General features: G+C 53.1%; 3 protein-coding genes across 20 annotated transcripts in view; 2 read left to right on the top strand and 1 right to left on the bottom strand.

Annotated features, from left to right (window-relative positions):
- The window catches only part of DIP2A (disco interacting protein 2 homolog A), a 115657-nt gene extending 103503 nt beyond the window's left edge, over positions 1-12154 (top strand). For 8 of the 17 annotated variants that reach the window (XM_072041101.1, XM_038181992.2, XM_072041100.1 and 5 more), the window contains 4 exons: positions 527-10166; positions 10910-11019; positions 11441-11477; positions 11725-12154. The gene's annotated coding sequence lies outside the window, so the exon portion shown is untranslated. The remainder of the gene's footprint in view (positions 1-526; positions 10167-10909; positions 11020-11440; positions 11478-11724) is intronic. The other 9 variants (XM_072041093.1, XM_072041091.1, XM_072041095.1 and 6 more) reach the window with 9 other exon arrangements.
- Positions 2894-4565, bottom strand: S100B (S100 calcium binding protein B). Its single transcript, XM_021270451.4, has 2 exons — positions 4317-4565; positions 2894-3826 (listed from the first exon to the last, which is right to left on the bottom strand). The coding sequence occupies exons 1-2, from the start codon at positions 4563-4565 to the stop codon at positions 3686-3688; spliced, it is 390 nt and encodes a 129-aa protein (XP_021126126.2). The 3' UTR covers positions 2894-3685.
- A 153-nt stretch (positions 12155-12307) lies between the features above and the next one.
- LSS (lanosterol synthase) lies at positions 12308-23053 on the top strand. 2 transcript variants are annotated; one of them, XM_072041102.1, is made up of 23 exons: positions 12308-12536; positions 12617-12812; positions 12884-13022; positions 13116-13224; positions 13578-13699; positions 13934-14030; positions 14870-15005; positions 15228-15336; positions 15690-15808; positions 16229-16326; positions 16461-16488; positions 16740-16796; positions 17371-17442; positions 18141-18191; positions 18340-18489; positions 19287-19383; positions 19557-19662; positions 20219-20284; positions 20618-20698; positions 20975-21145; positions 21531-21609; positions 21826-22041; positions 22618-23053. In XM_072041102.1, exons 1-22 carry the CDS (start codon positions 12517-12519, stop codon positions 22009-22011), a joined length of 2289 nt encoding a protein of 762 aa, XP_071897203.1. In that variant the 5' UTR covers positions 12308-12516; the 3' UTR covers positions 22012-22041; positions 22618-23053. The 2 variants fall into 2 exon arrangements, with proteins under 2 accessions (XP_071897203.1, XP_027317126.3); XM_027461325.3 differs by having other exon boundaries at positions 12313-12536; positions 21826-22037.
- The last annotated feature ends 308 nt before the right edge of the window (positions 23054-23361 follow it).

Below are 23361 nucleotides of genomic sequence, written 5' to 3'. Positions count from 1 at the left end.
TGGCCCAGTGCTTTGTTTATATGGTTGTTTTACTCCATCCAAGAAGGTCAGGCCCCTCTCTGAGGACTGTATTTCAATATACAAAATTTTGTATTGAAATACAAAAAAAAAAGTCCACATTTGATTTGTGGGAAAACCATATTGTGTTTTTCTGTTTAAATCTGTTGGGTACGTTATTTTTTGCACTCTTAGCATGCAGACTCTGTGCTGTGACTCTTCTAATTGTTCTAATTCTTGTCAGAGCCTAGAGTGCGCTCCTTCTTCAGGGACAGCATCAATTGCAGTCCCTGTCTCCCCTCCTGGAGCAGCTGCTGCTGCCTCCGGTGCAATATTGGGATTATATGGAGCATAACTTGATTCCTCCTCTGAAAAAGGATTCTTATTGTTTACATATAAGTTTAAAGCCTCAAATTTTATAAGACCTATATTTTGGCCAAAACACTGAAACTCCTTTTATTGTCTTTTTAGGCCAGACAATTACACAATCTCTCTTTTTTTTTTTTTTTTTTTTTGTCTTTTCCCCTAGGTTTTGGGTTGTTTTTCCAATTCCTTATCATTCTCTCCAAAGGACTGTCTTTAGGCACAATCCCAGGGTCTTTAGGCACAATCCCGGGGCCTCTGCCCCCATGCTGCTGACTCTTGGAACCCTTAATCCCCATCTCTTCCTGATGTGCTGCTGTGGACTTTACCTGTCCTGTGTCTGTGCTGGCCTCCCTTCTCCCCAAAGCATCTGTGATAGAGGTTTATGTTACCAAACTATGAGACTATGGAGGTCTGTGTTGCCAGCTTTGCAGAGCATCGTAGACAGAGGTCGGTTACCAAACTACCCTTTCCAGAGACTGTCACATTATGTCTGCACAAATAATAGAACTGGGGGGGTTCTGAGCTCTGCTGGGTTTGGTGCAATGTCAGATCAATCTCATCAGCGCTAGCTTCAAACACTGCTGGTGAGGTGCTGTAAGAGGACACACACCTTGGATATCTAGCTGGCTGTTTCTTTTGGCTGGGATGGAGGCATAACAAAAAAATAAGAATTTCATTAGCCTGTCATATTCACTACCTGAAGAGTGATCTGCCACTGTCAGAGTCTGAAAAACAGTGCTGGTTTTCAGCAGATCTGTTGCTGCCAGTACTGGCACTTTTAAATATCTCCAGTCTATTACTGATGGGAATTTAGTGAGTTAGGTAAGCTTTCTGAACCTGCCTCAACCCTGCTGTGATGTCTGCCTTCCCGAGCTCTGAAAACAAGCAGTTTCAGCCCCAAAGCTGAAGTGACTTCCTTTCTCTGGGGCTTGTGTAGTCTGTGGGGGCCTCAGGTGTTGGCAGTAGCACTGTGTGCAGGAGGGCTTGGCAGCGGTGAGCTGGTGGCAGGGGCACTGCATGTTTCCCAAACTGTTTTGCTGGCCTCAGCCAACAAGTGCGTGTCTCTGCCCATTCTCTCAGCTGAGGCACCACCTATGTCAGCATGCAGCGGGACACAGCAGGAGCAGTGCTGTAGTGCATACCAGGTGGTGCAGATGCCTCTGTCTTTGCAGTCTGTTTCTTTTTCACTTCAGCAAAGTTCTGCTTTCCTCTGTGGGTGCAGTGCAAAGCTGTGTGCTGCACTTGCAGCAGCTAGGGGCACTCATCTTGAAGGAAGCCGTGTGCTCTTCCTCCCTGATGAGAGGCACTGGCTCTGTTCTACCTTCTGTGTAAGGCAAAGCTCCTGTTTATTTCCAGCCATGGTGTTGCTAAGACAGGATCAGCCTTACTGCCAGCAATGTGTGCGTAAACCTCTTGTTTCACCCCCTGATGCTGCTCTGGTTGCTGGCCAGGGGACAGGACAGCCTGCCCTGGGTCTTGCCAGACGTTGCACTGCAGTTCTCTGCTGCTGCAGTGCTCTGCAGGCTGTCTTGGGGAGGGATTCCTCATGTGTGAGCACTGGCAGTGCAGTGGGGCAAAAGGCAGGTGGGTGCCAGACAGCCTCACCTGCAGAGCCTTGTGCAGCGCGTTAAACCACTGCTAACCTCAGGCTCAGGTCTGAGGCAGGGTTGTGAGCATTACAGCTCCCCTAACCTTGGGATGCTCTGGGACAGACAGTGTCCTCGGGCATTGTCCTCACATGTGGCCTTAGGTCTGTACAAGTGCTTGAAATGGCTGACAGAGAGCAGTACCGGGAACTGGTGAGAATGTTAAAAATGTGGTAGAAGTAACTGGGATGCTAAACAATGAGTGCTACCCTAGCATGGCAGAAGTGCCTTTTTAAGTTCCTGATGGAGCAAGAGATACCTTTCTTGTATGCGTGTCTCTGACTGAGTGTCCTCTTTCCTCCTCGTGAGGAGACAGAGAAGCTGGTCTCTGTTGGAAGGCAGGGCATTCTGCTCATGGAGTCTTTGTGAAGTAAAAGAACATGGTGACATCCACAGTCATCTTTATTGTGAATTTATGAGTAGAGATGTAGCTGTGTTGTTCCTGTGTGTGAATGCCTAACTTACAGGTGTGTCTGGTCTGGATGGCAGGTGCAGACTGAAAAAAGACAGGAGCACAGGCTTTAGGGAAATTGTCCTAGGCTCAGTTTGGGCTCTGCAGAGGATCATCAGTGCAAGCCCGAGCATGACCCTGCCAGAAGCAGACACATCCCGAATGGCAGCAATCCTGTTGAGGTGCACTGTGTTCCTTTGGCCTCGCAGTTTGGGCAGCCTGGTGGAGTGCAGTGCGGGCAACAGCCCTGAGCTTTTTGACTGGCAGCAGTGGTGCCAGGGGGGAGTTGAATTGATGCCCAGTTATCAGCCTACTGCCAGCATGTGCCATGGTGGCACTCCCGGCTGTGTCCTTCAGATTCCCCTCTGACAGTGCGTGGTAGCCATAGAGGTGCACGGAGCCTGGGACAAAAGGACACGTTTTTCACTAGAGCCCACTTGTGGCCTAGATACCAAAACATTTTATTCTCGTTGTTTCCACACACTCTGGAGGCTGCAGGTGGTAATGTTGTATGGATTCCCCTTTTCTTTGGGCTGAGCCTGGAGACCTTACCAAGGTGCATCCCAGGCACAGAAACTGCCCCCAGCCCAGGAGCCTCGTGTGCTTTCACTTCCAGTTCTGCAGGCTGCTAAAAGCAGGAGGGTTCATGGGCAAGAGAAAAGCTTGGTCTGTTACATGGTTATGCTTTGCCTTTCAAACTAGGAGTGTCTCAAGTTGCCAAGAGCTGCATGGTCTCTGCTGAGCCCCCGTGATGGGACTGGGTTAGTACCACGTGCAAGGTGGTCAGAGCCCACAGCATCACCAGGAGCCTTTCCATGGAGGCCAGTGGGCTCAGAGACAAGCTTCTGTAACCAGCCCCTCTGCGTTACCCCCCCCACCTCAGGTCTTGAGTTTTCCTTCTCCTTTTGCAAACAACCCCAGATTGCAGTGGCCACCTGCCTCCAGCCCCATGCTTGTCCCTTGTGTATGGCACCAGGGACTGAGTTTGAGATGAGGCATTTGCGCACACTGCATCCAACCCGGCGGGCACTGGTCAAGAGGCTTTCCTGAGCCACCTGGGTGCTTCTACTCACAAAGCTGCAGGACTTAATAAGCTGCTTAAGACTAGCACAAGCTTAACTCCAAGGAGCCCCTAAGCATACCCAGTCTTTCTTTCCCAGGAGACGTGGTACTGCTCTGCATCTCTCCAGCTTGAGTGGGAGGTGCTCAGTTGCTCCCCACTGGCTCACTCATGCTCAAAGAACTCATGGCAAGCAGCGGTGACCATGGCGATGAAGGCTACAAACTCCTGGAAGTCACACTCTGCATCCCCATTGCTGTCCAGCGCCTCCATGACTTTGTCCACAGTCTCCTGGTCTTTGATCTCCTGAAGGGATAGAAACAGACAGCCGAAGCTGGGAAGGATCAAAGCGAGAGGCCTGGACAGTAAGATGTCCCTGTTTCTCGGCCACTCCTATGGCTGAATTCTGTGTAGACACATCCCTAACAGTTTGTTGCTGCTTTATGTGCTTTCTGTGCCTGCAGCTACACTTGCGCAACAGCAGCCCTACTGAACTGGAAATTGCAGCCCCAAGAGTGCTGGTGGGAAGGAGCATCTTGAGTCCCATGGGGCAAGGCTGTCACCTTCCCAGGGAAGAAAATGTATCTAGTTGCAATCAAATCCCCAGCCCCAACGCAGGCTGTTGCCCTTGTCCAGGCACCTCTTGCTCCTGTGGAGCTGTAGGGAAGTGTTTCACACACTGCTGCGAGAATAAACCCTTTCCCCTGTACTTGCTGCCCAGAGGAGACAGGTTAGCAGAGCCAGCAGCTGCTTGGCACGGCTCAGTCAAGCATGCGTTGTGGAGGGCAATACTCACACCAAGGAAATGGGGCAACTCATTGTTAATGAGCTCCTTCAGCTCTGATTTCTTCAGCTTGTGCTTGTCTCCCTCTTTCCCTGAGTACTGGTGGAAGGCATCGATGACGGCGATCATGGCCTTCTCCAGCTCGGACATGGTCGCGGTGCAGTCCTGAGGACAGAGGCAGGCAATGGGTGCGTTAGCCGAGTCGAGCTGCAGTGATGCCTTCTGCTGCATAGCGTGCTGCCCTGGGCTGCCCCCCAGCATCTGCAGTGCCACCCCCTGCACTCCAGGAACATTGCAGAACAGCCCCCCCCATTTGCTCTCACTTCAGGGAGCAAGATCCCAAGAGACCTCGGCTGTGTCTCAGAGGGCCCTGGAGTCAAGGAGAGCTACAACACAAGCAGTGCCTGTCATGGTCCATCCCCAGAGCGGGCACAACCCCTGGGACCAATGTGAGTTTGGCACCTTGGGTCTCTGCTGTGAGCAGGGCATAGACAAGAAAATGAGGGGGAGAGAGATGGCAAAGCCCTGCAGGCTTCCAGTAGATGTTCCTGCATTTCCTGTACATGCAGAGCCAGCTGTCAGATGGGATGGGGTTGGCTGTTAAACCTGTGTTGCAGATGCCCTTTGGGAAATTCTATGGATACAAGAAATGCAGGAGCATAAAAAATGCATTTATTTAATCATGCATGTTGTCGCCTCACCTATTCTTTGGCTCTTGTAGCTTAGCCCATTGCTTTGCCCTGCTTGCTTGGAATGGGAGCAGGCAACGGGGTGAATTTCCAAAACACTGCTTTCTACTTCCATGCCATATGCCCTTGCCTCTGCCTTTTCTTGCCTGCAGTTACATCTCCGACTGAACAGGCGGGGGCATGTAGGCAGGAGTCAGTTTTGGTGGATGCCAGTGGGAAAAAAATAAAGACATCTCTAACTTCTTTCCTCCTGCGCTTCCTCTGGAGACCTTCTCAGGAGTATTAATAATTGCAGCATTTTCTACGGATTCCACAAACAGCCAAACCCAAGATACTCTGAAAGGGAGAAATGCAAATGCACCCAAAGCTGCTGAATGCACTGACACTCAGGGGAAGAAAACAACCAACCATCCAACAACAAGAAGATTGTCTGACGCTCATTTAGTGATAAGCACCTGCCCTGGTGCCTGGCTCCTGTTTCATCAGTGCTGGGCCTGATGCGGAAGGCACTGAAAGTCATCCTGCAGGTGCCCTCCCCTCTGCAGCGGTTATGTCTGAACTGCAAGGCTGTTTCCAAACAGAAAGCATTTCTGAAGTATTTAATTTATGCACCCTAATAGTCACTCGTGTGCTTGCGTCCTGCCTGCGCCAGGCTGAGCCAGTAGCCAGCAGTGCTGCCCGTTTCCCATCCACCGGACCCAGGATTATTTCAGCTCCTTGATGGTCTCCTGCGTGAGGGCAGAGCTCTGCTCCAGCACAGCCATCCCCGAGCCGCTCCCTCCCACCGCACCAGCTTGCCGGCTGCAGCAGCGAAGCACCTGCCCTGCTCCCCAGCCCCTCTCACCTCCCTGCTCACGGTGGAGCTGCAGCCAGGCGATGGTCAGGAACACGGCTGGGCCCTGGCACCTGCTGGCTTCTTATGCTTGGGGGCGGAGAGCCCTGAGCCGTGCCGCAGCGCTGGTGGCACCAATGGTAGCTCGACGTGGGGGTGTCCTGGGCTGCAGAGCCGCACTGCGCAGAGATGCACACAGCACGGCTTTGACTGGCGGCTGGGGCGCAGCAGCTGGCTGTGGGAGCTGCTGCAGAGAAAGCCACCATTGTGAGAAGGAAAAAAAAAGAAAAAAGAAACAGGCAGTCAGCAGCAGTTCCAGCTTGGCAGCATCTCTGGTGCTGCAGCTTTCATACACAGTAAAGGCTATAGGCTGTGAGCAGCAGCTGGGTCAGGGTCTCCACAGTGGGGCTGAGGTTCCCCAAAGCCAGAGCCAACCACGTGGGAAGGATGGAGCCCCCCCTTTCTCTGGGGACCCTGACCCTGGGCTGCAGCACCCTCTGAGACAGAAATATTTTGTTGTGTGTGTCAGAACTTTCTCTTGCTGCGGTTTGTGTCTCTGGCCTCCTGTCCCTTGCTGGGCACCTGTGAGATGGGTCTAGCTGTGTCTCTCTGATGCCCTTTAGTCTTAGGGACAGCAAGAACCTTTACGTGGGGGGAGATGACTGTATCAGGCTGCAAGTGTAGAACGACAAAGTTGGTAGCAGCTGCAGTTCCTTTCTGATGCATATACCTGACAGATGGTGCCAAATCCCTGGGCGTGCCCTCCTGAAGCCTCACAAAAAGCCCCACTGAATCTTTGAGCTGCAAAGGGCGCCTGCCTGGGGCTGTCACCCAGCCAGGAGCTGTGTCCCCGTCCTTCTGTTTGGGGGCCAGCACGAGGCCATGGTGCACTCGCTGCCCGATGATGGCCCCCCGTCTGCTCAGAAATCACCCACCAGACACGGCACCCGCTGCAGGGACTTTTATTCACAAGCACAAGCTGGGGGCTGCCATTCCCGGCAGAGCGGCTCGTGTTGGTGCCCAGCCCTGAGGGAGGTGAGGTGGGGACTGGGAGCTGCAGGGGGGCTGGTGAGAAGTGGCAGGAGCAGGGAGCAAAGTAATGTCCCCAGTGTGAAACCTGAGTGCATTGACACTAAATGCAGACCTGACCACTGAAATCTTTGCATTTATGGCATTGCAATCTGCAGCAGTTAGTTACCTGTGCTCTCAGAGGATTGGCAGGGCTAGGAGGCGCTTTCGGGCAGTGGTGTTTGCAGAGATGAAGTCGTTTGTCATCAGTGTTGCAATGTTCTATTTTCTAAGGATAAATGTATTGATGTAAGAGCTGGGTGTAAGTGGTGCTCTCAGCCAGCAGGAAAGAAACAGTATTTTTCTCCATCAACAATTTGATTTTGGTAGATATCCTAGCTCGGTAACTGGCCAAGAAAAGCATCAATGCACATCATTTCTAGTCAGAGACAAAAAGCTCAAAGCTCTGCCTCGTTCTCCCATTTTCTGATGTCATTGCTTATTCTGTCCTGCTTATTCTTATGACTTCAAGTCATTCCGATGTATATTTTACAGGGAAAGATCTGCTGCACTGGTAGCTTGTGTAGTAAGGAGCAGCAGGATTAGGTGCAAACACCAGAAACCTTGGCCCTTTGCTGCTTCTGCAAATGAGCAGCTCCAGGTGACTTCCCAGATCCTCCCCAGGGTCACTGCCCAGCACACAACCCCATCCTGCTCTGGGTCCTCTCCGACCTGGCACAGGTGCCAGGCTGTGCCAGTCTGGGAGCTTGTGTTCATCTCCACACTTAAATTTACCCACTTCCATGCTGTGCAAAGAACCGCTTCCATTATTTTAAAACTCATGGCCTTGGTCTTTCAAAAGGAGACTGTGACCTTGGGGCTTTTTTCCTCAGGGTCGCTGCTTTTTTTGCCAGAGCTTTGGGCCAATGTATTCAGAGAAACAGAGGGTTTTACATAGCCTAAGGCCGAGCGTGATATTTCAGCCCTCTCCTTGTCTCCCCCTTCCCAGTAAAACACAATGCGAGCTCTTCATAGCAGGCCCTGGGAGAAAAGCCAGCGTATTTCTTTGTGTCTCTGGCGTGTGTGGCACCAGGCTCTGCCAGACCACGAGACAAAGGCTGGTGGTCATTGAACTGGGACAAAAAAGTAATGAAAGGAGAGGAATTTGGGTGGGAGGGGGAAGATGTTTCTGCCTCTGCAGGGCTGTGCTTATAGTCCTAGCACATTGGAAGTGGGATTCTGCAGGTTCCCCAGCTCTGTGCCTTGGTCACTGTGTGTGTATGTGAGCCAACAAATACACTGGCCAGAGATGAGCTGGGATCCTAGGGGGAAGCCCTAGAAGCAGAAACAGCAGCACACAGCTGAGAATGGGGCTGGTGCCCATGGAACTCTGTGGACGGAGATGAGGAAAGGGGCTCAATTCAGTGCCCTGCACGTAGGTTCAGGGCCTCTTCAAGTACCTGATGTGTGTTCTCTCAGCACAACTGCGCGTCATGTTTGCAAAGAAACAGCTCTGGACTCCAGTGCTGGCCCACCAAATAGCCTCCCTTTGGTAGTTCTCATGAAAAACACCAAACGGTTCTGCTGCCACTGCAAATTCTCTGAAGTTGAAAACATTGGGATGCTGTAACCTCAGCTGAAACATGGCCTTGCGCTTAGGTCATTCCCTGGCTGAACCAAAGGACTATTCTAGGTTCATTAAAAATATATGAATTTGTTCTCTGTGAAACTGGCCCTGAGAGAAGGCATTACAGCATCAATTTGCAGTGTCCCTCCTGCGCCTGGTACAGGGAGCAACCCCAAAAGGAGAGGACTGCAGGGGGTATAAAGAGGGAAGGCATGCTGGTGCTGAAGGCTCATGTCCTTGCAGTTCACATCCAAGCTACAATAACCAGCACAGAGGAAACCAAATGGTGGGTTTTTGTTATTTGTTTTGTTTTGTTTTCTTTTTTTTTTAAGGTGCTTCTAAAATACCTGTGTTTCTGTTGAAAATATTGTGGCTACCAGTGTAGTGATTCAGGTCTACCTTCTGTCAAAGCAGAGATGACTGTATTTAGACCATGTTTTGTGAAATTCCTTTGATCAGATCCCTAAATCCCTTTTAAAAACAAACTAGATGATATCCCATGGCTTTAAAGTACCTTAGCAATTTTTGGTCTAGAAACATAACAGGTAACAAATGGCAGATGATACCTTCTGAAGTGAGTCTCATGTTCTAGACTGAACTATAAGGGGGGGAGTTGTGGTATTTGCTTTTTTGAGCTGACTGCATCCTCACCTCGGAAGAATACTTTCAGCTTCTAATGTCTCTGCCAAGCAGAGCTCCCACAAACAGCAGGAGCAGAGCACTACCCTGTTAACTCTGATCTAAACCTCAGAAATGTAGAAATTATTATAAAAACAATGCCTAGTTACCAGGAGTTTGGCAAGTAAAGTTTCATAACTAAGTCAATTTCTAAGGCTGATTCTATAAAGACGGTTCACCTTCCATCACTGACTTTAGGCAAGTATCTTCAGAAATTATCTGAAGATTTTGACAGCCACGGGGAACTGGAGCTCCTTACAGAAAGCTCATCTCAGGCAGACCATTACAACAACTTTTTTTTTTTTTCTTCTAACCAAAATAAATAGGCTAAGCCCCAAATACATCACCCATATCAGTGTTGCAACCAACTGCATGCATTTAAACTGTGCAAAAGCTCCACAGCTCTCCCTAGTGAGGACTGTCAGTACAAGAGTGGAGTTGTTTCTGAGCACGGGTTGAAGATGATGTTTTCCTTACACAACAACCCCTCCAGGGAGCACTCCAGCCCTGCTAAATCATTCAGACAAAATTATACTACTAATGAATGCACCCACGGCTGAACCTGTGTGTGACCTAAGCCTTATTTATAGAATAAATACCAAATTATTTCTCTAATTTCTAAATAAAATTAATAAATCACTGTATTCTTCCCAGGTAATCCCTGATCTTATGCAGGACATGAGTGAAAAGCTATTTGCTAGCAAAGGAGTATTTAAAATTCAACTTATAGTGTGTGCATGTATACAGTCGTATATATTAATTCACAGGCATGTTTCTGTCCCGGGTGTCTGATGAGTGCCACATTTGGAAGTAGAGTTTGCATCCCTGCTGCCTCTCCCTTGCTCCCCAAGGCTCCAGACACTGCTTTGTGATGCACTGCACAGCCACAGTCCCTACCTCCCAGGCATTAAAATCAAGGTTGGATGTTAATTGCAAGTATTTATGGCAATGAGTTTGGGTTTTCAACCTGAATTTCTCACTGTCTCAGGTCTGAGTTCATGTTACCTCTGCAGTACAAGGAAATCCAGGTAAGCAGGAACAGATTTTACTGCCAGATTTAAGTTGGTATGCATTGAGTCCCCACCCATCTCTTTCAACAAAAGACAGCAGCAAGTAAAGCATCCCTGGCTCACATGCTTCCTTTCAGTAAGTTTTTACAGTGGGTGTTACAAACTGTACACATCCTCGGAGGGACAGATACAGTATAAGAACTGTGTTTGCAGGAGGAAAGGGGAATTGGTTCATGCTGAGGACACGTGCTTCAAGTCATTGTCACCACAGCCCTGGGATGGGACAGGAGGGCACATTGCAGAGGGTGTGGAGTGTGGGGTGGGGAGGAACAGACACAGCCTGGCACATCTCCATCACTGGGTCTGATGGCAGATAGCACTCCTGCCCCCATGCTGGCAGTACCTGAGCTCAACCTGTTTGTGGGGGTCATCAGCAGGGCCCTGAGCCTCCTGCCCTGCAGCAGCCCCTGTGGGGTTGTGACCCCACACACTGGCGCCCACACACATTGCCTGTGCTGAGGGCACCCCATCAGGGTTCATGGCCAGGACACCTGACTCAACCCATCACTTGACGCCAGTGCTGAGGCCACCACCCATCCTCACCCCAACCTTGACTCTGTTTCTCTAAGGGGTGGCAGACCTTTGTGCCCAGTATTGTATGCGACATGTGTCTGTACTCTCACTGCTCCAGTTACATGCAAAACTAACAGAACGGTTTATGGGTGACACACCTGCCTGTCACACCTTTGTTGTCCTGGCAGGGCCCTGTATTTAAGGAGTGCTCAAAAGCCAGCCCCGCTACCTTGGGCTGCTGTGCAAGATTGACAGTCAGAGCTACAGCGCTTTCAGACGGGGCTGTTCTGCAGCATAGGTAAATGGAAACAGTCCCTGAGGTAGCAGTGTCGGGGGGTTGGAGGGCAGATGGCACCAGGGCTGGCACTGGGACTGCCCACAGTCCCTCGTGGTTGGGCACAGGCTCAGCATGTTCCCCAGTGGCTGGAGAGGAGGTGTTGGGCTGGGGTTGGTTTAATGATGGAAGCTGTGTGCCTGGGTTGCAATAGGTGTTGCAGGGGTGAGGGCAATTGCTCTCAGGGTCTCCAAAAGGGATGGGATGGCTGTGGGGAACTGCAGAGGCCCCAGCCCAAGTGTTGTCTCTGTGCTTGGGGTATGTGGGGCTTCACCTGGGACAGTGGCTCACGGCTACCTGCAGAAATGCAGTGCCCCAGGAGAAGCTCCGCACCATGGCTGCACACTGTAGTAGCGCACTGACAGAACCTGTTCTTCCCTTGCAGCTCAAAGGCTGTGAGAAGATGTCAACCCCCCATCCAGGTGAGCACCCATGGGTCTGGGTCCAGGCTGTGGGCAGTGCGCACTGTGGGGGCTTTGGGAAGGGCTCGGTGCAGCCATCACAGGCACATGCACTCCTAGGCTGCTCCTGCCCCACATGTCCCCATTGCACTGCCAGGGGACCTGGTCCTGCTAGGTGCAGTAGCCAGGGTGGTGCCAGGAGGTGCTGTGCCTACCAGGAGAGCCCTGTGGCATCACCGCAGTTCTGATGTGTCTCCTCTTCCTGCAGGACCACACGGAGGGCCGCCACCACCACATCCTGGGCCAGGGGGGCCACCACACCCAGAGCCTGGAAAACCTGCACCACATGGACCAGGCCCCCACCCACCGAGTCCCCATCCACCAGGCTCCCACCCACCGGGCCCCCACCCCCCAGGCCCCCACCCACCGGGCCCTCATCACTAGGCAGTGAGGTGCCAGCAAGCGGCTGCTCCCTCAGGTGTGCCTCCATCAGCCGCCCACACCGCCAGGAGCAGGCTGGGTGAGGGGGGCTGCTGCTGCTCCAACTCACTGGCTCCCCTGCAGCTCCCCGTCCCCAGTGGGCTGCCTGGAGCCCACAGGGGCCTCACCTCCCTCAGGGCTGGGCACCACCGCGGAGCCGCTCTGCCGGGAATGGCAGCCCCCAGCTTGTGCTTGTGAATAAAAATCCCTGCAGCGGGTGCCGTGTCTGGTGGTGATTTCTGAGCGGGGGGGGGGGCGGGGGAGGGCAGTGAGCGGGCAGCAGGTGCACCACGGGCTCGTGCAAACAGGACGGGGACAGCTCCTGGCTGGGTGACAGGAGCTCCGAGCTTCAGCGGGGCTCTGTGAGGCTGCGGGGGGTCGCGCCGGGGGGCCGTACCCTGCTGGGAGCCCCCGCACGGCTCCCGCCGCCAATGGGGCCGCCCCCACCGGGGCGGGGCGGGGCGGGGCTGCGGGGGCGCCTGGCGGCCCGATTGGCGGCCGCCCGTGAGGCCATGTGGGCCCAGCGCCGCGCGGCCCCGCTACGGCCCGGCCCAGCCCCAGCTGCAGCCCGGCGGTGCTGATGGCGATGGCGGACGGCGGGTGAGTACCGGCGGGGTGCGGTGCGGTGCTGCGTGGCGGTGGTGGCCTCGCCCGCGACTAACGCTGCCCGTCTCCGGCAGGGTGGTGCGGAGGCGCGGCGGCCCGCGGCGCTCGGCGGCAGCCACGGCGCTACCCGGCTGGCGGCTGCGCTGCGAGGGCGGCCGGCAGCGGTGGCGCTACCTGGGCGACGGCGGCGACGGCGAGGGCAAGGGCGAGCCGGCCGGGGAGCGGCGGGAGCAGACGGCGCTGGAAGCGCACTGCCTCGGCCTGGACACGGTGCGGGGCCGCCGGGCTGCGGGTGCGGGGTCCGGGGGCGCTCCCCGCGCTGAGCTGCCGTCTCCCCGCAGGACGAGCTGCTGCGCCCCTTGCCGCCGGCCGGCACGGCGCGGGAGGCGGCCCTCAACGGCATGCGCTTCTATGCCGGGCTGCAGGCCGAGGACGGGCACTGGGCCGGCGATTACGGCGGGCCGCTCTTCCTGCTGCCAGGTGGGTCCCGGCACAGCGTTGCGGTGCTGGGGGGCTGCGGGTCGCCACGCCGTGATCCGCTTCACGGGGCGGTTGGGCTGTCCATGGTTGCAGGGCTCCTCATCACCTGCCACACCGCCAAGATCCAGCTGCCGGAGGGGTTTCAGGAGGAGATGGTGCGCTACCTGCGCTCTGTGCAACTCCCAGACGGAGGCTGGGGCTTGTGAGTAGCGAAGCTGTGCTTTTGTGGTGCTGTGTCTGAGCTTCAGCATGTGGAGCTGCCGCTTGACCTGCCCAGGCTTGGGAAGCGGGGTGGTACACCTGCAGTACCCACAGGTGGCTGGGCCTGCTTGTGAAGGGCTCTGGGTGTATCCCTTATCACAGAGGCCGCAGCTCTGGCTGCTCTGTGGCATTTGATCCTGCTGCAGGGCAGTACAGAGCATTGTTCTGCCAGGGTTACCTGAGTCTCCCTTTCCCTCAGTTATCCCTGGCATGGCACTTCAGCCCAACGCAGAGAGCCATGTGCATAATGGTTGTGTCCAATGGCTGTGCTGTCTTTGTGTGTGCTCTCAACAGGCACGTGGAGGACAAATCAACAGTGTTTGGCACAGCACTCAACTATGTTGCCCTGAGGATCCTGGGGCTTGGACCAGATCACCCTGACATTGTGCGGGCCCGTGTCAACCTGCACAGCAAAGGTCAGCTCTGTTGTGCCCAGCACAGCAGTTGTGGGTGGCATCTGGATTTTCAGTTACGGTGGGGAAGTCTGTTCCTTTCTTGGACCGCTGCCTGCCTAGCCCTTTTCTGGGAAGTGTGTCGCAGCCTGAGTGACATGCTCCCAAACCTGGGGAGAGGCAGATCCTCTAAGGTGGGAGACAGCAGGGAGCTGATGTGGCTGCATTAACACTGAAAGCTAATATCCATCTCTGCAGGAGGTGCTGTGGGAATCCCTTCGTGGGGGAAGTTTTGGCTGGCTGTCTTGAACGTTTACAGCTGGGAGGGAATGAACACGCTTCTCCCGGAGATGTGGTATATGTCTCCTTCGACGTGCATGTGGGGAGTGTTGTTAGTCCTGCCACCAGGCTCAGTCCAGAGCTGCACAAGGCATTGGTGTTTGCTGGGATAACTCCAGCTGTGGCCTGGATCTGGGGCTGCTCAGACTGCTTGTGAGCTGGGAGGCTAGCAGCAAGGTCAGCTGACAGGTAGATTGCACTGAACGCTGCACTGAAGGGATGCAGGAGCTCAGCCCCACTAGCTTCACCCATAGGGTCCATGATGCATCCATCCAATAGCGCGCTTCTTGCCAATAGCGCCTTCCACTCCTGTGGCCAGACAGAACTAGGCCCTAGCAGAGCAGAGCTTGCCATGCGTACGGCTGCCAGCTCAAACTCTGCTGTCACTCAGAGGATCCTCAGTAGTCAGCGGGTATCAGAGAAGGGAAGTGTATGGCATTTTCCCGGGGAAGATCAGAGGCTGCACAGTGCCAAGGGCTGCTGGTGCTTTGTCAGCAGATACATTCGACAGTTTGCACCTCCACCTTCAGAGTAACATGGGGAAGAGCAGAGCCCCTGGAATGAATTCTCCCTGAGCTTGGGATGCTCTTTGCCCTGTCTGAGCTGGGACAGGAATGGTGTCTGATGACCCTACTGGAGCAGGATCAGCCCAGGCGGAGAGGGTCCGAGTGGGGTCAGGCAGTGTGAATGTTCCCTTCCTTTTTGCTGGAACTGTAACCCGCAGTAGAAGGCCTAGCCACAGGGGATGGGGAAAGGCGTGTCCCACCCTGGCTGTCCCCCTGCTGACCCAGCATCTCTGCATGTCTCTCTTGGCCCTCCCTGTTGATTCCATAGCACATTCTCTGTTACGAACAGGCTGCTCCCTACGTGGTTCCCAGCGCATCCATCCCGACTCTGGTGCCACTGCCGCCAGGTGTACCTCCCCATGAGCTACTGTTACGCCAAGCGCCTGTCAGCAGAAGAAGATGAACTCATACGGAGCTTGCGGCAGGTGAGGAGCCAGCCCTCCTGGGACTCCCTAACAAGAACATGTAGCTCCCTGACTGCCTGCTGTGCCAGCCACATCTTTAGAGCCAGACTGTGTTTCATCGGCAGCTCTTGTGCCTGCACGGACAAAGCAGTCCAGGCAGCTGAGCAAATTTCCTGCAGCAAGCTGCCTCTGGGTATTTTTTCCCAGCTTTCCAAGCTGATCACCTGTATTGTCTTCTGCCAGGAGCTGTATGTGCAAGACTACGCCAGCATCGACTGGCCAGCCCAGAGGAACAACGTGGCTGCCTGTGATGTCTACACCCCGCACAGCTGGCTGCTGGAGGTCGCCTATGGTGAGTGTGGTGTTGGCTGGGGTGGGAGGGTCCTTGCTATGAGACTGCCCTTGAGTAGGCTGGTGTTGGAACCGAAGCTTTCTTGTACCAAGGGGGCTCTTTAAGGTCTGCTGCCAGTTCCTGGTGCATGCCCTGAAGCTGGAATGGAGACGCTGATTGTTTGGTCTTTGTGCCTTTGCTACCGTGGCAGCAGCAGGACCTTATGTCCTGGTCCTCAGGCCACTCTGTGGCAGAGCAGTTCCAATTCCTTCCTTGGCTGGTCATCATGTGAGCAGTGGTGCAGCTGGCCACAGCAAGTAAATCTGTCCACGTGGGGTGAACTCTTCTCTGCGTGTCCCTTTCTTTTCCTGCAGCTGTCATGAACCTGTATGAGGCCCACCACAGCACCTACCTACGGCAGCGAGCCATTGTGGAACTCTATGACCACATCAAAGCTGATGACAGATTCACCAAATGTATCAGCATCGGTCCAGTAGGTTACATGATATCCCTTCAAATTCTTGTTCTTGTCTCTTTAGGAACCTGCTTGGGGTCCCACAGTCCTTTACAGTTGTGGTGTGTAACCGAAACCTTTGAATCTTGCTAAGGCACAACTCCTGCTGTTTCTAATGCTGAAGACCTTAGTGCTAATAGGACACAAGAGAGGCAGAGGGCATGGGGACAGCTGTGGCCCTAGTGTGGGTACCTCTCCTTGTGGTCCAGGGACATGATTTGAGGGGAAGCCCTGGAGTAATCTTGTGGAATCTGCCCCACCATCTGTTACAGTCAGAGTGATGCCACAGAGAGCTGTAAGGGTGAAGCTCAGGACCTCTAGCTGGGTGCTGGGTGGGAGAGATGTGTCTGGGGCTGGAAGATGCTGTAGCCAGAGCAGTGACAGTGCTGCTTTCAACAGATCTCTAAGACCATCAACATGCTGGTTCGCTGGTTTGTGGATGGGAAGAACTCCCCAGCTTTTCAGGAGCATGTTTCCAGGATCCCTGACTATCTCTGGTAAGGACTGAGTGTAATCTGCCTGGCATGATGTGGGGCTCTGATCCCTGTGCTTTTGGCACACTGTGGCTCCCAACCCTCTTCCTGGTGCTTGTGCTGTGCCTGTGCTGCAACAGTTTTCTCTCCTCCCACAGGCTGGGCCTTGATGGCATGAAGATGCAGGTAAGGTGCTGTGGGATTCCAGCTGTGACTAAGAGGGACCCTGGCATGCCAGGAAGACATTCCCCTGCCTGCCCAGTGGCTCAGAGGCTCTGATACTGCATGTGAACTGAGCTGTGCTTATCTGGCGGCTGTCATGTCCCTTTGCTCAAAATCGCTAGCCACCTCTTCTGTTACTGCTGTGCACAGAGCAGGCTGAAGCAGCTTTCTCATTTGCCATTCCTCTGTTGTTGGAACTATCCACTTTCTTCCAGGGTACAAATGGATCCCAGCTGTGGGATACTGCCTTTGCTGTCCAAGCCTTCCTGGAGGTAAGACTTCCCTGAGTGTTGCATGCTGTCTTGGGAAAAGGCAGTATTCTAAAATACCAGGGGCTTCTACTGCATGTCTGCCCAGATCTCTGCCAAACAGATTCTGGCATCACATCATACAGCCGCATCAGGCAGCTGCTCCTTCTCAAAGAGCCTCTTGGTTGTGGCATGCAAGCTTTCCAGAACAGCTGGTACAACCCATCTTTGCCAGATGCTTTTCAAGTGGGATGTCACAGTGCCACATGAATGGGTCAGGTTAGATTTCCCTGTTGTCCCTGTTGCTGCAGTCTTGTGGTAAAACCCTGGCCCTTCCTCCTTGCTGTGCATAGCCTCAGAGCATTTCTGTCTGTCAGAAACAGCAGGCAGGCCTGCTTTCCTACAGAAGGGCAGAGGTAGCTATGGTGGGCATGTGTTTTGGAGGGTGTTGTGGTTGCCCAGGTAAGCCCCCAGCCTGGCAGTATGAAGGGCAGTCATTAATGGCACCAAGGCCAGCAAGATCCCAGCATATCCTCTTACTTCTGAGGGGCACGTTTGGTGGCCAGAACTCCTTGCTGACTGTGCGCTTTGTTTCTAGGCGGAAGCCCAGAAGATACCTGAATTCATGTCCTGCCTTCAGAATGCCTATGACTTTCTCAGGTTCACCCAGGTGAGCAGAACCAGATGGTGGTGTCTCTGCCATGCTGGCTATGCAGACTTAGCTTCTTCTGAGAGCCCAGCTGAATACCTCCATTCCCTCTGAAGAGCTCTTCTTCAAGGCTAGACTAGCAAAGTCCTGGGAACAGCTGCCTGTTTGCTGTGCCATCTTGCTGGGAGCAAGCTTTGCAGCTTGGAGAAGATCTTGGCCAGCCCCAGGCCTTGCTGTGAGGTCCTGTGGGATGTGTGAGTTGGCTGCCTTGGGCTAAGGGAGGCTGGAAAACAGAGCTCAGCCTCTCTGGTGCCCATGTATTTGAGGTGCCCTTCTGGGAAACTCAGCCTTTTTTGCTAGTGACTGCAGAAGCTCCTGCTAGCCAGGCCAGTGGCTCAAGGTGGGGAGGTCACCAGCAGCTTCATGCAGAAGCAGTTGTAGGTCTTACTCACGGTGCTGTCAATGGGACCCCTAAAAATAGATGTCTCACTGCCAGGAAAGAAGCCAAGAGGGGGCTTTAGCCATGCTGAAACCAGGCAAAAATTTGATTTCTCTTCAGCATTCTCTGCTCCAGAGCTGACTTGTTTCCCCATCTGCCTTCCTCAGTAAAGCATAAATGGTGTGCAGTTCCACAGGACTCTGTATCTTTGATGGTTTCAGTCTATAGCCCTGCAGGCGGGCAACTTCAACCTGTCCTCACTTGTTTCTTGTTTTCACAGATTCCAGAGAATCCACCTGACTACCAGAAATATTACCGCCATATGAACAAGGTACAGTGGCTGGAGCTGGCCTACAAAGGGTGCATGCACAGGGCTGAGATTTGGGCAGAGGGGATGGAGTGAATGAGGAGCAGTGCCTTCCCCTGCACAAGAACAGCAAGTTCAGGAGAAGACGCTGAGTCCTTCTGCCCCTTTTCAGGGTGGCTTCCCCTTCAGCACGCGGGACTGTGGCTGGATTGTGGCAGATTGCACAGCAGAGGGGCTGAAGTCAGTTATGCTGCTGCAGGAGAAGTGTCCCTTCATAGCCAAACTTGTTCCCCCTGAGCGCCTCTTTGATGCTGTCAATGTGGTAAGTGCTGCAAAAATTTGGATGGGGTAAATGCAGGCAGCTACACCCAGGTAAAATAAGAGAAGTCAAGGCTACATCTAGTATTACTAAGCCATTGTAAGGCCAATGTGGCCATAGGCTCATAGAATATCCCAAGTTAGAATGGACCCACAAGGATCATTGAGTCTACCATCTGACTCCACATAGGACCACACAAAGATCAGACAATATGTCCAAGAGCATTGTCCAAATGCTTTTTGAGCTCCAGCAGGTTAGTGCTATGGCCACCTCCCTGGGGAGACCGTTCTAGTGCCTAACCACCCTCTCAGTGAAGAATCTTTTCCTGATATCCAACCAGAACCTCCCTGTTCACGCCATTTTGTAGGGTCCTATTGTTGTCACCAGAGAGGAGATCAGCACCTCCCCTGCTGTTCCCCATCACAAGGAAGCTGCAGGCCGCATGAGGCCTCCCCTCTTCTCGAGGCTGAACAAACCAAGTGACTTCAGCCACTCCTTGTATGTCTTCCCATGTAGACCCTTCACCATCTTTGTAGCCCACCTTTGGACAATTTGTAATAGTTTTACATCCTTTTTCTTACTGTGGGGCCCAAAACTGTGCATAGTACTCAAGGTGAGGCTGCACCAGTGCAGAGTAGAGTGGGAAATGCAATGGTCTGGATTGGACCTGCCTGTCAATGTGGTTTGAGATGTGGTTAAACCCATGTGAGTTTGACTTCGTCCTCACAACTGACTTGGGACCTGACTCGTGGTACTGCCTGTGAGTCAGCCCCATCCCCTCACTCTGCTTGTCTGTGCAGTTGCTGAGCATGAGGAACTCGGATGGAGGCTTTGCCACATATGAAACCAAGCGAGGAGGTCACTTGCTGGAGTTGCTGAACCCCTCAGAGGTGTTTGGTAAGGGGAGCTGCATTGGCCCAGTCATCCTGCCCAGTGTGAAGGGGCTGTTTTTTCCCCGTGTCTTTCTGTGGGCTACATGTGCCATGGGTCTTTGGGAAAGGTTGGTAGCATGTCTTGGTGAGCTCCCTGGGAGAGGGACTGTTGCACTGATATTCTTGTCCTGCTGGCAGGTGACATCATGATCGACTACACCTACGTGGAATGCACCTCGGCTGTCATGCAGGCACTGAGACACTTCCAAGAGACGTACCCTGAGCACAGAGCCCCAGAGATCAGGTGAGGCACTGGGAGGGGAGTTGAGTAGGGGGAAAAAACAGGCCACAATGACCCACAGTGCCTGCAGTGGCCTCTGCTGGCACAGTCCTTGCTGAGCCTTGTCAGGGTTCTTGCCTGGCCTCTGCACTGGACTGGAGCAGCCCCTGGATTGGCCCTTGGTGCATTCAGGGCTGAGATGCCAGTGACATGTCCAAACGAGAGCGTCCCCAAGGTGCTAGCGCACAGACTCACTCAAGGAAGAGGGCACAGGCAGTTTGGGATCATGCTGGGAGAAATTGGTGGATCGTCTGCTGCCTTCTTGACTTAGCAGTTGCCTTGATCTTGCAGCCAGTTGTAGGCTAGGTCCCTGCTTGCATACTGGCACGTAACAGAAAAATGCCCCACCGGTGCATAGTTTGACTCAGATTCTGTGTGGCACCACCTGTCTGCTTTCTCTTGCCAATCAAGCCTTTAATCATGGGACCCATCAAATCCTCAGAGATGATGACAAATGTCTCTACAAAGCAGCCCACAGGGTTTGGGCTGCTTCTGCATCAGGTGTTTTTCTCTTGTCCAGAAACACTCTACAGAAGGGCCTGGACTTCTGTCGCAAGAAACAACGAGCTGATGGGTCATGGGAAGGGTAAGCCATGCTCCTACTGCTCAGTTCTCCCCTGTCTGTCCTAGCATGATGGGCCACAGTGGGCAGCATTCATGGCTGGTAGGGTGTGTAAAACAAGCATGTACATGCTGATCTCCCTTGGGGGTTGGGGTGGCTCCAACTCTTCCCATCCCAGTGCATCAGCTGATGCCTGAGCAATCTGGGAACAGGTGCTGGTGGTACAGGGCACGGTTGTGCCATAGGCGCAAGCAGGCTACTGTTCTGCCTGGTTCTATTCTTGCTGTGGATGTAGCAGTGTCACAACCTGCCTCTGTTCCAGTACCCTTGATAATACTGGTCTCCCCTCCCTCCTAGGAGCTGGGGAGTTTGCTTCACGTACGGCACCTGGTTTGGTCTGGAGGCATTTGCCTGTATGCAGTACAAATACTGTGATGGGTGAGTAGGGGTTAGGCAGCTTCTCTGCCTTTGTCTCTGGGGTAGGGTGGGATCAAAGGGTGAGTCTGGGTAGACACACTGTCTGCCCATAAGCACTCCTGCCCAAGATACCACTCCTCCCAAATCTGGTAGGATTAGAGCACTTACTTTCTGAGCCTTGAGCTCTTTGGAAAGTACCTGCTATGGGCAGGGTGAAGCACAGCTCCCATTTGTGTCTGGGAAACACATGCAAGCTCTCCTTTGTACCTAACCCTGTCTTATTGTCTGTCTTTGCAGGGTGGCATGCAGAGAAGTGGCCCAGGCCTGCCAGTTCCTGCTCTCCAAGCAGATGACAGATGGTGGGTGGGGAGAGGACTTTGAGTCATGTGAGCAACGCAGATATGTGCAGAGTGCCACATCACAGATCCACAACACGTGTTGGGCCCTGCTGGGGCTCATGGCTGTCAGGTAAGTGGCCTTCACCTGATACCACATGGTCCAGTGAAATGGAAAATACCATCTGAGTTGTGTGGAAAGGCCAGCACAGGCCCTGGGCCCTGCTAGTGTGGGCCATGCACCCAACCACATTTCTTGGTCACACACCTCTGCAATGGGGGACTGACCAAAGCTGTGGTCCAGCCAGTGAGGCTGTTGATGCCAGACGAGGGAGAGCCAGGGTAAAGCAGAGGTCTTGAGAATCTTGCTGTATTTGTATTGCCTGGTACCCTGGAGTTGCATGACTTGGTCAAGTCTGGGGCAGACCGGAGGTGGTTGAGTTCCCACTTGGGTAGGGGTATGCAGACAGTTCGGATGATACTAAGGTGACTGACTGTATCTCCTTTGTACTCTGCAGGTACCCTGACATTGACGTGCTGGAAAGGGGCATCCAACTGTTGATCAATAAGCAGCTGCCCAACGGCGACTGGCCTCAGGTATGTGGATTCCCTCTTCTCTCTCCAGGGGCTTCCCCAGTGTTGTACATGTCCTGGGCATCATGCAGCCACTGCATCAGTGCTCTCCCTTACCTGGAAGGGAAGTCATGTGTGGCTTTTGGTGGGAAATTCAGGAACATGATGAGCTCAGCAGTGTCCTGGACATCCTGTGGTCTCCTGTCACCCACACCACCTTGCTGTCTGTCTGTCTCTCAGGAGAACATTGCTGGGGTATTCAACAAGTCGTGTGCCATCAGTTACACCGCCTACTGCAATGTCTTCCCCATTTGGACACTTGGGCGTTTCTGCCGGCTGCATCCCAACAGCCCTCTTGCTGAGCAGCTGCAATCCAGACCGTTGGCTGGGGCCGGGAAGACTGTGGAAGCAGCCTTGTCCTCTTGAACCCACACCATGGCCTCTGACCTGCTGTAGGTACCACATGCTGCACAGGGGTACGGGTGCTTCCTGCACAGGATCTTGGTGCTTATCCTAACACACAGACCACTGCCTCTGCCAGGGAGGAGAGTGCTGCCATAGTACCATGGAGTCTCTGCTTTCTGTTGACCCTCTTCTAAAAATACACTTTTAAAGGCTCTTGCCAGGTATATTCTTCCTTGTGGAATGTGCACTGAAGTGCCTTTTCAGACCAGTCTGATGTTCTGCAAAGAGAAAGCTGCCAAGCCGTGTTGTTTTACAAATCGAGACAGACTCTCTCTCGTCCTGGGTAGAGCAAGGCTGGCTTTGTCTTTTTTGTCTTCTCACCTGTCCTGCACCCCCAGGTTGGCTCTGTGCAGGAGGAGTGTGGGATCTGGGGCTTCTCCTGTGCCCAGCATTGTGATAGAGTGCACTGCGAAGTCTCTGGTGAACTGGCCTCTGTTGTGGGTGCCAGCAACTGCCTTTGAAGTGCTCTCTGCACAGAAGCCTGTGCTGAGAGGGAAGGGTTGCTCTCTTCCCTGAGTTGGGAAAGAGGAGTACTTCACTCAGTTTCGCTGCTGTTCTGTCCCACAGCTGGTGGCAGCTGGCTTCCCAGAGCTTCCCAGGTGAAGTCATCAGTATCATTCCCACTTTGGAAAATGGGAAACTGAAGCAGGAAACACTGAGCTGACTAATGTCATGGCACAGCCTGGGTCTCCTAGGCACCAAGCTTCCCCCATGAAGACATCATACTTCATCCCGACTACCACCCAGACAACCACAGGAGCGTACTACACAAGTGCAGAAGGACTGAAAATTAGGTAATTTATACAAATTTATACAATTTATACAAAGTGGGGCTGGGCAGAGCTAGGAAATTAATATACGTAGATATTGTAAAACTTAATGCATATATAATATTTTAGCGGATAAAAGAGAACATGAGTGAGCGAAGTGTTGCGTGTGCCTTTGGGAGCTGTCCCGCATGTGCCCAGCACCAAAATAAACCACATATCTACTTTGTAACTCATTTGCTTTTGAGTTGTAGAGTTCCTCTGTGAATCAGTACTACACAATGCATTCCAAAGAGTTAGTACAAAGCATACTATGAAAAAATTATTCGACGCAGCAGTGCACAAGAAATTTAAGGGGTTAGAAAATAAATCACTAAAAAATTGAGGTAATAACTACATAGCAGAATAGCATTTAGTAATTAAAATAATTAAACTTACCCCGATATGTGTGATAGGATGAAGGAATGAACGCTAAGTTTAAACAGGTCCCTGCAGAACTCATCGTTCTCAAATGTAAGCAATCGGTTCTCCTCGCGGCCCGTCG

This window comes from Anas platyrhynchos, chromosome 7 (genome assembly GCF_047663525.1).
Source record: "Anas platyrhynchos isolate ZD024472 breed Pekin duck chromosome 7, IASCAAS_PekinDuck_T2T, whole genome shotgun sequence".
Taxonomy (NCBI): domain Eukaryota; kingdom Metazoa; phylum Chordata; class Aves; order Anseriformes; family Anatidae; genus Anas; species Anas platyrhynchos.
Note: the sequence above shows the minus strand (reverse complement) of the source record. Positions and strands in the feature narration are given on the sequence as shown.